The sequence below is a fragment of the Bos taurus genome, chromosome 11 (assembly GCF_002263795.3).
Source record: "Bos taurus isolate L1 Dominette 01449 registration number 42190680 breed Hereford chromosome 11, ARS-UCD2.0, whole genome shotgun sequence".
Taxonomy (NCBI): Eukaryota; Metazoa; Chordata; class Mammalia; order Artiodactyla; family Bovidae; genus Bos; species Bos taurus.
Window position 1 is genome coordinate 5,580,880 of NC_037338.1, and position 13,976 is coordinate 5,594,855.

The window sequence follows — 13,976 nt, forward strand, 5'->3', positions numbered from 1 at the left end:
GAGCCTAGAATAGTGTTTGGTACGTAGTAGGCGAACTGCTTTATGCGACACTTGAAGGACAGTGACTGAATTCCAGGTAATCCTGCCTCCTTTTGAATCGTAACAACGAATCAGTGAAACGGGTTTCTATCTCTGACTTCTCGGGCCGAGACCTCCGACACCATTGGATCCGTGCCTGGAGATGACACCTAGCCGCCGGGTACCTCCTCGATTCGGTCCCACCGTTCGGCGGCCGAAAACGTGTCCTAATAAGGTTCAGTTCAGCAGCGGCCGGGATTAGCTCGGAGTCACACGAGTGGGCGTGTCCAGCCTCTCGCCTGGGCGCAGCCTCGGAGGAGAACTCACCTCCCCCCGGCCCCGCCCTATTCTCTCCCGGAGGGCAGGGCGAAGGGCAGGCTGGGAGAGGAGGCGAGTGGCGCCTGCGCGTGCGCGGTAGAGAGCTCACGGGCCGGGTGGCTGTGGCCGGCAGGGCCCTAGCGATTTGACAGAAAATGCAGGTGAGCAAGCCGGGGTTGGGGTAGGGGGCTCGATGCCTGGAGGCTGCGGCCGCTCGTTTTGCCCCTCTCGGTCCATGCGGGCGGCTGCCTGTCCTTGCCGGGCCTGTGGGAAGTGCCGGGCGCCTCAGGTTCGGAGTGGCCACGCGAGTGGAGGCCAGCGCAGGCGCAGTGCTGACGGGCGGGCGTGGTCCCGCGGGTACGCGGGCTGGGCGTGCCCGCTCCCCTCCATGTGTCCCACCCCCGAATCTCATCTTTGAGGGTAGTTCTCCGTGAGGTCGGCTACCCTGGGCCTGTGCAGGCCTCCGGATCTTACCTGACAGAGTTACTTCCTCCTTGTTAACTTTCATAGCGAGCACCTGAATGGGTGCGTTATGAACCCCCTTCACGGATGCGGAAGCTGAGGCTCGGACAATTGGAGGGCTGAGCAGGTCGCATAACATAACCTGTGTTCTTGACCCTGCCTAGAGCTGAGTGAGGGGTTTCAACATCCTTCCCTCTCTGCCATCCAGTGCTGGTGTACAGGTCGAGGTGCGTCCATTGTGGACCCTAGAGTCCAGCCTGAGGGTCCTTCTGCCCAGTTATTAATACTTTCCCTTTTAAAATGGATAAAACCAAATCCCTCAGTTTTGTTCTTTTATTGTATCAGGAATTTACTAATGCAATTTGACTAAAACCCGTGGTTCAGTTCAGTTGTTCAGTCGTGTCCGACTCTTTGCGACCCCATGGACCACAGCACGCCAGGCCTCCCCGTCCATCACCAACTCCTGGAGTCCACCCAAACCCATGTCCATTGGGTCGGTGATGCCATACAACCATCTCATCCTCTGTTGTCCCCTTCTCCTTCTGCCCTCAATCTTTCCCAGCATCAGGGTCTTTTCACATGAGTCAGCTCTTCCCATCAGGTGGCCAAAGTATTGGAGTTTCAGCTTCAGCATCAGTCCTTCCAATGAATATTCAGGACTGATTTCCTTTAAGATGGACTGGTTGGATCTCCTTGCAGTCCAAGGCACTCTCAAGAGTCTTCTCCAACATCACAATTCAAAAGCATCAATTCTTTGGTGCTCAGCTTTCTTCACAGTCCAATTCTCACATCCATACATGACCACTGGAAAAACCATAGCCTTGACTAGACAGACCTTTGTTGACAAAGTAATGTCTCTGCTTTTCAATATGCTGTCTAGGTTGGTCATAACTTTCCTTCCAAGGAGTAAGTGTCTTTTAATTTCATGGCTGCAGTCACCATTGGCAGTGATGGAAAAGTGAAAAAAAAAAAAAAAGATACCATGAAAATGGATGCTTTTATGAGAAAATCTCTGACGACTCAGTTTGGTCACTGTTAAAGGACCCTCCTCCAAAGGTCATTCTGCTCTCTCCTAGATCTATCTCCCTGTGGTCCGGAATCCTGATGAACTCATCTCTGACTCAGTGGCAGAAGGGAAATGGAGTTAGTGTGGGTTTGATTGGGGTTGGAGAGGTTTGTTGTTGTTCAGTCTCTCAGTTGTGTTGGACTCTTTGTGACCCCATGGACTGCAGCAGGCCAGGCTCCCCAGTCCTTCACCACCTCTTGAAGGTTGCTCAAACTCATGTCCACTGAGTTAATGCCATACAACCATCTCATCCTCTATTGTCCCCTTCTCCTCCTGCCTTCAGTCTTTCCCAGCATCAGGGTCTTTTCCAGTGAGTCGGCTCTTCGCATCAGGTGGCCAAAGGATTGAAGCTTCAGCTTCATCATCAATCCTTCCAATGAATATTCAGGGCTGGAGAGGATGATCATCTCCAAATACAGTGTGTCTGATGAAGAGGAAATTCAGGGCTGCCCTGGCCTCCTTTGTGTTCTCTGTCCTTCAGGCTCCTGCTCAAAAATGTCGTGTCTTAAGAGGCCTTCCTGACCACCCTGTGGAAGGGATTCTGTTTGTTTCTCTTTGATATATTTCAGCAGGACTGGCTAGGGAACTGGGGGTAGAGCCTGGTTATCCCAATGCCCTTTCCATAGCTTCCTGGTTTCATATTCCAGACCTGCCAAGACATGCCAAACCAGGGTTTGGGCAGCCGTGTTCTGGAGCTAGGAGCCCACCTTGGCATTTCTTTTTCTGATAGTTGATCCTGGTAAGTTTGACTTGTTCCATCCTGCCAGTGTCTTCCTTAATGCCATGGCTCTCCCAAGTTTGTGAGGATTAACTAGGTAGGTACAGGTCAAGAACTTTGTGGTGTCCCCAGCATGTAGGATCATCATGCTGATCAGTAAGCATCAGCTATTGACACTTCTCCATGGTGTCTCAGCTCTTCCTCTTAGCCTTGGCCTTCAGGGAATCAGTCAGGCTCTCTTCCTTCTGATTTTCTTGCAGCCACTCAGGACTTTGGAATACTCTATATCTTGTACACGGGCCCTTTGCACAGGCCCTTCTGCCTGGAAAGTAATTTCCAAAATTTTCACTCCTCTGGTTCCCTCTCACCCTCCAGTCACAGTTAAATGTTGCCTCATCTGAGAGAACGTCTTTACCCATCCTGTGGACTGCACACCGCCTGAAAGTCTAGCTCAGCAGCCTGGTCATTGCATTTGTCATAACGTATAATCTATTTCTTTGTGTATTTAATTACTCACTGACTATTTCTTTCTCTCACCTGTAAAACTGGTGACTTTGGCATTCCTCGTGCTTCCCTACCATCTAGTACAATCATTACGTATAGTAGGTACTTAATAAATATCTGTTGAACAAATCACTCTGAGTCATTAATGAAAATTGACCAGAAGCCAGGTCAGAGCCTTGCCATCATCGTGGATGTCAGTCTTGACGTCATAGCCTGATTTTTACCCTAAGACAAGAAGATTGGAACAGGGGTTGTATGTCTTTTGACACATTCCCAGAAATAGACCTCAGAATAATTGGTGTGAAATCCCCTTCTTACCACTTTCCCATTTGGACCCTGTCCAACATGCGCCCTCCACAGTGGACTTGGCCCTCACAGTACCCTTGGTCCACCTCCTCTAGGACCCCAACGCAGACACCGAGTGGAATGACATCTTACGCAAAAAAGGCATCTTGCCTTCAAAGGAAGATTTGAAAGATCTGGAGAAGGAGGCAGAAGAAGAGGAGCAGCGGATCCTCCAGCAGTCCATTGGTGAGCTTACCTGTGTTTGTGATTCTGTGTCTGTCTGCTTAGGAAACCCTTGGCAAGCCTCTAACTGCTTCAGTAGAAGGATCTTCTGAGTGAGAGTTGGGAGCAGGGATTGAAGTGCTGGGCTGGACACTGCCTCTGGGCCCTCCAGCAGGGCATCTCTGGCTTCATCTTCCTGGGCCATAGAACTGGGGGCACTTCAGAGGCTCCCTCCATCTCCACAGTTCCTGCTCTGTGTCTTTCTTCAGGGTTATCAGCTCATGATAACCCTGAAGAAAATATTTCTGAGTCTCCACCTTTTGGTCAGTGATGCAGATTAGTTAATGTCATGGAAATCTGCCCAGAAGTTTTTACTGTTTGTAGTCTCCCGAGAAAGCAAAAAAGTGAAGTCACTCAGTCGTATCTGACTCTTTGCAACCCCATGGACTGTAGCCCACCAGGCTCCTCCTTCCTTGGGATTTTCCAAGCAAGAATACTGGAGTGGATTGCCATTTCCTTCTCCAGGAGATCTTCCCAACCCAGGGATTGAACCCGGGTCTCCCGCATCGTAGGCAGACGCTTTACCGTCTGAGCCACCAGGGAAGTCATAGTCTCCTGAGTGTATGCTTTATCTTTGTGGTTGGATTGGGAATATGAAAATAACTTGATTCGGGGAAACATAAGATGCTTGTGGTGTATGCGGTCTAAGGTCTTTGTCACAGGTAGGTATACCAATTGAATTGGAATCCCTTGCGGTGCTTGTCAAAAAAACAAGCAAACAAACAAAACACAACAGCGCACAGTCCCTACTGAATCAGAATCTCTGGGGGAAGGCCAGGAATGTGCATATTAAGCCAGTGCCTCAGAGAGTTTCTGATTCACACCAAAGTTTGAGAACCGTTGATCACAGGAGCTAGGACTTCTGTCCCATGTTGACATGTTAGGGCTGATTTAGAGGAGAATTGATTACACAGCGTTTATCCAGCAAGTGTAATAAATTCTATCCAGTTACTGAAGGACTGCTGTGCGCTGTGTGTTTTCTAGGCACTGGGGCTTTATCTGTGTGTGGGCCAGCCAAAACACCCTATCCTCTTGGAGCTTATGTTCCAATGGAGGAGACAGACAGTAAATGATACATGAGTGAAATATAGGAAAATAAGGCAGGAAGGGGTTGGAGGAGAAAGTGAAAGTCGCTCAGTTGTGTCCAACTCTTTGTGACCCCATGAAATGTAGTCTGCCAGGCTCCTCTGTCCATAGAATTGTCCAGGCAAAATACTGGAGTGGGTAGCCGTTCCCTTCTCCAGAGGATCTTCCCAACCCAGTGATCGAACCCAGGTCTCCCTCATTGCAAGTGGATTCTTTACCATCTGAGCCACCAGAAAAGCCCTGGTGGGTATAAGGTTGGAGGAGGGGTGGGTATAATTCTAGAGGGTCAGAGAGGGCCTCATTGGGAGTGACATTTGAGTAGACCTGAGGGAGGCAAATGAACAAGTGGGAAGCATGTTGGAGGATATGCCAGGAGGCCAGGGGGACTGGGAGACAGAAACAGGAGATTCAGAACAGGCAGGGGTCAGACATTTAGGACATTCTAGCTTCTAGTGTGGACCTTGGCTGCGATGTCTAATGAGGTGGGCATCATTGGAGGTTTGAACAGAGGAGGGACGTGCCCTCTGTGTTGACAGCACCTTCCTGTTGTTGTCTTACTGAGTGTGGACTGTCGGGGCAGGGCAGGAGGTGGGGACCCCAGGTGAAACGACGGCAGTGGTGCTCTTGGCAAGTGATGCCGTTGGCTTGGACCAGAGTAGTGGGTGGAAGTGGCCAGATCTGGGTGTATTTTGAAGGTAGGACTGACGGGATTTGCTTATGGATCCTGTGATGGGTGTGAGAGCAAGTAAGGCAAAGATGACTGCAAGGCTCTGGGCTTGAGTGGCCAGAAGGATGGAGTCACCACCTGAGATGAGCAGGGCTTGGGCAGGAGCAGGTTTGGAGGTGAAGATCAGGAACTCGATTTAAGACGTAGTCACTTTGAGATTTCTTATTAGACAAATACAGATGGTAGGTGAGCAGTTGGGAATGTTTTCTTAAATCAGAAATAAGGGTTAGAGGCATACATTTGGGAGTTGTCAGCATGTCAGTGGGTTTTAAAGCTGTGAGATACAGTCACCAAGGGAGCGGGTACAGGTGAGGAAGGAAAGGAGTCCAGTCAACAGAGGGACCAGGGGAGGGGCCAGGAGGGAGGAGAAAAAGAGGCCAGAGGAAGATGGACTTTCAGAGAGGAGGCAGTGATGGATTAGGCCAAATATGCTCATCGGTTGAGAAAAGAGGTCATTACTGACTTTGGTAAGAGCAGGTTTGGGTCATGTTAGGGTGGGAGTCAGGGGACAAAAACCTGATTGGATGTCAAGAAGCAAGAGTCTTTATGGCAATAAAAACAAAATACAGATTTTTACAGCCATTGATAAAAAAGAGAAGCGAGAGCTGCCTACCACTCACAAGAGAAGACCAGGTGATAATCCCTTTACCTCTAGCAAAGGTGTGCTGGGGAGGACCCCAGAGGGTATCCCACCTTCTTGGAGGCATGAGAACTGTTACGTACCTGTCCCTGAGCATCAGGGACTTGCAGATCAGGCCACTTGAGCTCAGGCTAATACACCTCTCTCCTTTTATAAATTTGGGAAACTTTCCTGTTTGTATCCTTCTCGTTGTGTTAATGTAAGAGAGCCAGGCTGGCTGATCTTTTAAACATGCTCTCCCATTCTTAGTTACCGTGTAACACCTTGGATGTGTGCCTGCGTGCTAAGTCGCTTTAGTCGTGTCCGACTGTTGGTGACCCCACGGACTGTAGCCCACCAGGCTCCTCTGTTCATGGGATTCTCCAGGCAGGAATACTGGACTGGGTTGCCGTGCCCTTCTCCAGGGGGTCTTCTCGACCCAGGGATTGAACTCACATCTCTAAACATTCTGCTTTGGCAGATGAGTTCTTTACCGGTAGTGTAACACCTTAACTACTTTTTATTTTGGTTTTGATGGGCTAGGGGCCTTTTGGTATTGCATGCACTCCTTTAGGAGAAAAGTGAAGGAGAAAAGACCCAAAATGCATCTTCATTCATCTTTTACATTTTTGGTTTTTCGCCAACTCAATGACATTCAGTGAAAACATATGAAGACATGACTTTGGAAGAACTGGAGGATAATGAAGACGAATTTAATGAGGAAGACGAACGTGCAATTGAAATGTACAGGTTAGTGCCACCCAGAGGGACTGCTTGGTTTTTCATGAGGCACTGTAATGTGCGTCCTCTGAAATAAACCTGGCACATAAGTAAGTAAACCTGGACCTTTACGGTTTGCCGTGTGACAGGGGTGTGTGCGAGCGCGTGTGTGTAAGATGTCTCTCTCCTCCTCCTGTCGTGCAGGCAGCAAAGGCTGGCCGAATGGAAAGCGACCCAACTGAAGAACAAATTTGGAGAGGTTTTGGAAATCTCTGGAAAGGATTATGTTCAAGAAGTTACCAAAGCTGGTGAGGGCTTGTGGGTCATCCTGCACCTTTACAAACAAGGGTGAGCTGATCTGATGTGTGTGTGTGCGCGTGCTCAGTCTCTCAGTCATGTCTGATTCTCTGTGACCCCATGGACTGTAGCCTGCCAGGCTTCTCTGTCCATGGGATTTCCCAGGCAAGAATACTGCAGTGAGCTGCCATTTCCTTCTCCAGGGAAATCTTCCTGACCCAGGGATCAAACCTGCAAGTCCCGTGTCTCCTGCTTTGTCAGGGGGTGTTCTTTACTTCTGAGCCACCTGGGAAGCCCTGATGCCTGTCTTTAAATATTAATTTGAATTTATGTCTTGAACATCTCAGGCTTACTTCACACCAGAGGGTTTTTTTTTAACTAATGTTTTATGTGTTTTTGCAGATTTGCCCAAATGTTCTTGTCTAATTTTTGTCTTAGGACTTTCAGATTAATATATGTGACTAATACAAGTGGCTTTATTAAATTGTAGCAGAACAGACTTTTTTTTTAAATTGTGAATGAATTCCTCAATCACTCGTCCCTCTGAGAAAACTCCAGCGTCTCACGACTCCGTGTCGTGAGTCACTCTCCTCGATGGCGCGGGTGACCTTTGTGAGCATTGTCCATGGCGAGTGGTGCAGAGAGCCCCTAGCGCCTCACCTTCAGTTTTGCTCCCTCCGTGTGGAGTCCAGTGCTTGTGTAGGAGTTCCTTTCAAGCAAGAAGTGCGTTCTGAATCACACATTCTAAGCCTTGGATGGTCTCTCCTTTAGAAAAGCAAGACAATTATCTTTTACAGTGGGGCTGCTTTTCTGACTTACTCGGTCAAATTAAATTGCACTTTGGCTTTTGAACACTTTGCCCAAACCTATTAGAAAATTTTTAAACACCGTCTGTTCATCTTGGCTGGAGTAGCAGAAGCACTTGTGAAGTTGTCATGAGGTTTTCTATGGGGCATTAGGGCGGCTAAGGTTTACTGTACGCAGACGCAAACTCACAGTTGCTCCTTTTTATTTCACAGGATTCCCCTCTGTGCCCTGATAAATCAGCACTTGAGTGCACTCGCCAGGAAGTTTCCTGATGTCAAGTTTATCAAAGCCATTTCAACCACCTGCATACCCAATTACCCTGATAGGAATCTGCCCACGATATTTGTGTACCTTGAAGGTGACATCAAGGCTCAGTTTATCGGACCTCTGGTGTTTGGTGGCATGAACCTGACTTTGGACGGTAAGGACTCTTCCACACGTGAGGGATGGGGAGGGAGTGCATCTGCTGTTAAGGGTGCCTGTTTCCTAGACGCGGTGGGATGACTTGTCATAGAGTCACCTTTGTCCCGTGTGAGTGATTGTGAAAAGGGAAGAACATTGAATCTGTCATCTTAGATGAGTCATTGGGAGCAATTACAACTGGACTCTCAGTTAAAAGAGGGCACAGTGGATTTTAAAATATTTAATATTATTGTCTGTGCTGTTTTACTTGTCCCTATAGTTGAATATGTTTGTTTTTTAGTTATAACTCAAGAGCACATCATTCATTTCTTATTTAATTCACCCACATTTATTAGTGACAGATGTTTATATGTAAATATACATAAATATATGTAAATTTATACATATATAAGTCTCTATAAAAATATTTTTTTCAGTTGAAAGGAAGCTTTTAAATGAAAAGTTTATTTAATTCTGCCTCTTAACTCCTAAAGGATATATCTTTTATTTTTTTCTACTTGTGAAAAAGGAGGTATTAAAATACATATGCACACATAATATGTGGGAGAGAAGCTGAGGCCTATGAGCTTCCTACTAGGTCAGATTCTTTATCTCTTTAGTGCAGTGATATGTCCAACTATGCTTTAGTTAGTAGCCTTTAAAAACATATGTTAAAATATGACTTTATATTCTACTTTATATAACTATATAAGATATTCAACTGGGAAACGTGTGAACAGATACATAGATGCATATATATATCAGTTTTGCTTTATTCCAATGTTCAAAGGTGTATGATATTTCAAACTAAGTATGTGTTTTGCCTCTTATTTTGATCTTTGAACATAGCATTAGGGGAGAGAGATGGGTATACAATAATAATTATAGTCTTTGTTTCTAGAAAAAGTCTCATTTGTAGGCCAGGCTCCATGGAATTCTCCAGGCAAAAATACTGGAGTGGGTTGCCATTCCCTGCTCCAGGGGATCTTCGCAACTCAGGGATTGAACCTGCATCTCCTGCATTGCTGGCAGATTCTTTACTGTCTGTCTGAGCCACCAGGAAAGCCCCATATAAATGAACATTAACATTAATACAATCACTTATGCACACGCATGTACGTGTGAATCTAAATACATCCTTAAGAATCAGAAATCCTAAGAATTTTTTTTTGAGAAATTTATTGAATTTTTTTGTCATTGAATGAAGATACCTAGAGCTGAAAATACTGATGCTGTTCATCTCCGTGGAACACTGAATTAATGTGATTTCAGTAAAATTGGTTTTCAGATTTTTAAAAAAATATGTTGGGCTGCACTGGATCTTAGTTGTAGCATTCAAGGTCTAGTTTACTGATTGGGGATCGAACCCAGGCCCCTTGCATTGGGAGCATGGAGTCTTAACCACTAGACCATCAGGGAAGTCCCTGGTTTTCAGATTTTAATAGAAGTTTCCTAATTAGTAGAGCATCAGTTTAAACCAGACTGTTTGGTGTAGAATCTTTCTGACAGTCTCTCACTCCTGCCTGGGTAGAAAAATATATCACTTGATTTTGCTTCACAGTGTCTCACACCAATGTGGATTTTCACTGATTATAAGAGGGTCAAATATAGGATACTTTTGCCACCTGATGCGAAGAGCTGACTCATTGGAAAAGGCCCTGATGCTGGGAAAGATTGAGGGCAGGAAGAGAAGGGGACCACAGAGGATGAGATGGTTGGATGGCATCACCGACTCAATGGACGTGGGTTTGGGCGGACTCCGGGAGTTGGTGATGGACAGGGAGGCCTGGTGTGCTGCGGTTCATGGGGTCACAAAGAATCGGACATGACTGAGCGACTGAACTTAACTAAACTGAAAATATAGGAGCTAAGCCTGTAATCACTGATTCTTTTTTTTCTGACACTTTTAAGAATTATTACTACTTGGAACAAATGTATCAATCCTAGCATGTCATCATACATTGAGCCTTTGACTCTAATAGGTTGAGATATTGGACATTAGGTTTAAGAATTTCCTTTTGCTAAATAAAATTGGATTTAATAATTACATTCCCAGCAAGACTGTGAAAAGTATTTTCTTAATATATTTCATGCTGATTTCTTTCCTGGGACATTGTGTAAGCCAAGAAGCTAGCTGTGAGAAGATGGGTTTAGTCCTTGGGTTTTTATTAGTTATCCTGGAGGTTCAAATGTATGTAATATTTCATCTCATTTTATGAAAAGTTTCTGCAGGTGTTTTTTTTTTCCTTCTTAAGGGTCTGATTTTTTTTTTCCCTTTCTTCCAGGTACCTTATAATTATGACCCTCAAATTGTCATCAAGTGTGGATGGTCATAGTTTCTGCTTAGAAAAACACTGTGGCTTGAGGTTCCCACTCAGGCTGAGTCTTAGGCAATTTGCTTTTTCTTTATCATGCAGAGTTGGAGTGGAAGTTGTCTGAGTCTGGAGCCATCAAGACGAGCCTGGAGGAGAATCCCAAGAAGCCCGTGGAAGACGTGCTGCTGTCTGCGGTGCGGTGCTCTGTCCCTGCCAAGAGGGACAGCGATTCTGAGGATGACTGAGGCCGTGGCCCTGGTAACCTGCTGAACTTTCCCAATGGGACACAGCATCTGAACTTTTTTTAAAAAAGGAAAAAGTAGGAACGTATACTGTGTTTTTTTTAGTCCTTTATATTACGTTCTGAATCTCATAGATCTCAGAAATAATCATTGCTGGGAATCCTTTTAAATTTCTGGGGACTGTCTTTTTAAATTAATAGTATTTCCTTAAGAAAAAAATAAAAGCCAGATATTAGTTTGGCAGATGTCTATGTTTTCCTCGCTTATATTTTAGGTCAGCTGTAAGACTATTCACTATTCGTTCACATAAAACTATTAAAAAAGAAATAGAGATTTTTTTTTAAATAATGTGAGTAAATTATACAGTGGAAAATGGCAAGCTAAGCTTTGCATTTATATTATTATTTGTTTTTATTTTTTTATAGAGCTAGCAATAAGATTATTAACTCAAAGGAATGTTGCTAGGAAGAAGTATTAATATTTATCCTGCTTAGAAGAAATAGCCAATAATTTTTTGAAATACTATCTTATCAAAGTCTAAAAGATTAGGCTTATCAAACTAAAAGATTCCAATTTACTGCCATTTGGGGTTAAATAGTTTTTCTAGTTAAGATAATTTTTTGTTTTCAGGCTGTTGAGATGTGAGCTAATCTCAATTACTGTAAAAGGTGTCACCTGAGACTCTTTTTTGGAAATAAATAGATATAAGCACACACAGAGATAGCCAAAGTGTCTCTCAATCAGTCAGTAAAAAACATAACAAAATGTTTTCTGAACCAGAATCCTCTTAGCATTTACCACTTCTCGTCAAATTGACATTAACAGAATAATCAGGGGGACTGTTGTTCCCTTATACTTGTGTTGAGTAATGTTGTGCTCACTACACCACACATAGCAAAGACTCCTGGTTTGAATCTTTAAAAAATATGGATCAGCGAGGACACAGAGTTCCTTTAGATTATTGGTTTTTTTTTTTTTGCTATCATTCAGAAAGAAACAAGCAGCTGTGACCCATGTGATCTGTCAGAAGTATCTGCATTACTGACTTTATTTTTATATACATGTGAGAGCCAACACTTCTGATGGAAACTTCAAGAAATCCTTGAAGGATTTCTCATGGAATTTTAATTGCAAGGTGGAAATAAGCTTGGTCAGGCCTGTCACTCATCTGCTGGTCCCATGGCTTAGATTTTCTGTTGTCAGCAGAGTGAAGTGCAGTGGGGAAGGTGTGACTGCCATGTTGGTCAAGAGCTGCGGTGCGTACTCTTTCCCCAGGGGACAGGTGTGTATGAACGCGGCAGGCCTCATTCCGCTGAGGAGCCCATTCAGGGTGTCATTCTCAACATACGCTATACCACTTTGATCTTTGTTCCTGTGACATCTTTCGTTCATGCCAGACTAAGGTGTTGAGTTTGTGCTCAAAGGCTCAGGTGACTTGGTTCATGCTCCCTGTCTGGACATACAGCTCCCAGACCCCAGAAAGCTGTTTAGTCGTACTGACTGAACTTGACTTAAAAATGCAGAGAAAGAACAGCATCTTTGTCCTAATATTAGAATTGTAATTTTGAACCTAACCTGCAAATTTCTACAGGTTGGTTAGTTCTGGGAAACTTCCCCGTATTCCTTACCATTAACTCCTGTTTCATTTGGAGTGTTTGTGATGTGATGGAGATGATACAGCTTGGTTCTGAAGCACTGAGTTTGTCTCAGTCCACAGCAGAAACACACAGTGACCAGGGAAAACTGGCAAGAAAGATCTCGACAGTCTGTCTTCTGGTGTTGGGAGGGAACAGTTATGGGGAAGGGGTGTTGAGCAGGTGCTAGGTCACCCTTTCTATAGTGATATTGGTGAGAAATGTTTTCAGGAAGTTGGGGTGGTAAGTAGTTTGGGAGAAGTAACTTAGTAAGACTGTAGACTCACCCCTTGGTATCCGTGATAGTTGGCTCCAGGGCCCCATGGGGCATCTGCAGATGCTCAGGTCCTTGCAGCCGGCTCTCCATGTCATCAGTCCATGGTTTGTTGGACCTGCATCTGCAGATGCTCAGGTCCTTGCAGCCGGCTCTCCATGTCATCAGTCCATGGTTTGTTGGACCTGCATCTGCAGATGCTCAGGTCCTTGCAGCCGGCTCTCCATGTCATCAGTCCATGGTTTGTTGGACCTGCATCTGCAGATGCTCAGGTCCTTGCAGCCGGCTCTCCATGTCATCAGTCCATGGTTTGTTGGACCTGCATCTGCAGATGCTCAGGTCCTTGCAGCCGGCTCTCCATGTCATCAGTCCATGGTTTGTTGGACCTGCATCTGCAGATGCTCAGGTCCTTGCAGCCGGCTCTCCATGTCATCAGTCCATGGTTTGTTGGACCTGCATCTGCAGATGCTCAGGTCCTTGCAGCCGGCTCTCCATGTCATCAGTCCATGGTTTGTTGGACCTGCATCTGCAGATGCTCAGGTCCTTGCAGCCGGCTCTCCATGTCATCAGTCCATGGTTTGTTGGACCTGCATCTGCAGATGCTCAGGTCCTTGCAGCCGGCTCTCCATGTCATCAGTCCATGGTTTGTTGGACCTGCATCTGCAGATGCTCAGGTCCTTGCAGCCGGCTCTCCATGTCATCAGTCCATGGTTTGTTGGACCTGCATCTGCAGATGCTCAGGTCCTTGCAGCCGGCTCTCCATGTCATCAGTCCATGGTTTGTTGGACCTGCATCTGCAGATGCTCAGGTCCTTGCAGCCGGCTCTCCATGTCATCAGTCCATGGTTTGTTGGACCTGCATCTGCAGATGCTCAGGTCCTTGCAGCCGGCTCTCCATGTCATCAGTCCATGGTTTGTTGGACCTGCATCTGCAGATGCTCAGGTCCTTGCAGCCGGCTCTCCATGTCATCAGTCCATGGTTTGTTGGACCTGCATCTGCAGATGCTCAGGTCCTTGCAGCCGGCTCTCCATGTCATCAGTCCATGGTTTGTTGGACCTGCATCTGCAGATGCTCAGGTCCTTGCAGCCGGCTCTCCATGTCATCAGTCCATGGTTTGTTGGACCTGCATCTGCAGATGCTCAGGTCCTTGCAGCCGGCTCTCCATGTCATCAGTCCATGGTTTGTTGGACCTGCAAATGT

At 45.9% G+C, this 13,976-nt stretch overlaps 1 protein-coding gene and 1 non-coding gene across 2 annotated transcripts; one reads left to right on the forward strand and one right to left on the reverse strand.

Moving 5' to 3' along the window:
* Positions 1-431: 431 nt before the first annotated feature.
* Positions 432-11,591, forward strand: PDCL3 (phosducin like 3). Its single transcript, NM_001075645.1, is given in 6 exon segments — positions 432-497; positions 3,488-3,617; positions 6,745-6,835; positions 7,010-7,153; positions 8,122-8,330; positions 10,729-11,591. Coding segments are annotated over 6 exon segments (723 nt in total). The 5' UTR covers positions 432-491; the 3' UTR covers positions 10,872-11,591.
* TRNAR-ACG (transfer RNA arginine (anticodon ACG)) lies at positions 4,125-4,196 on the reverse strand. The gene has a single exon. It is a non-coding gene; the product is annotated as a tRNA-Arg (tRNA).
* Positions 11,592-13,976: the final 2,385 nt, after the last annotated feature.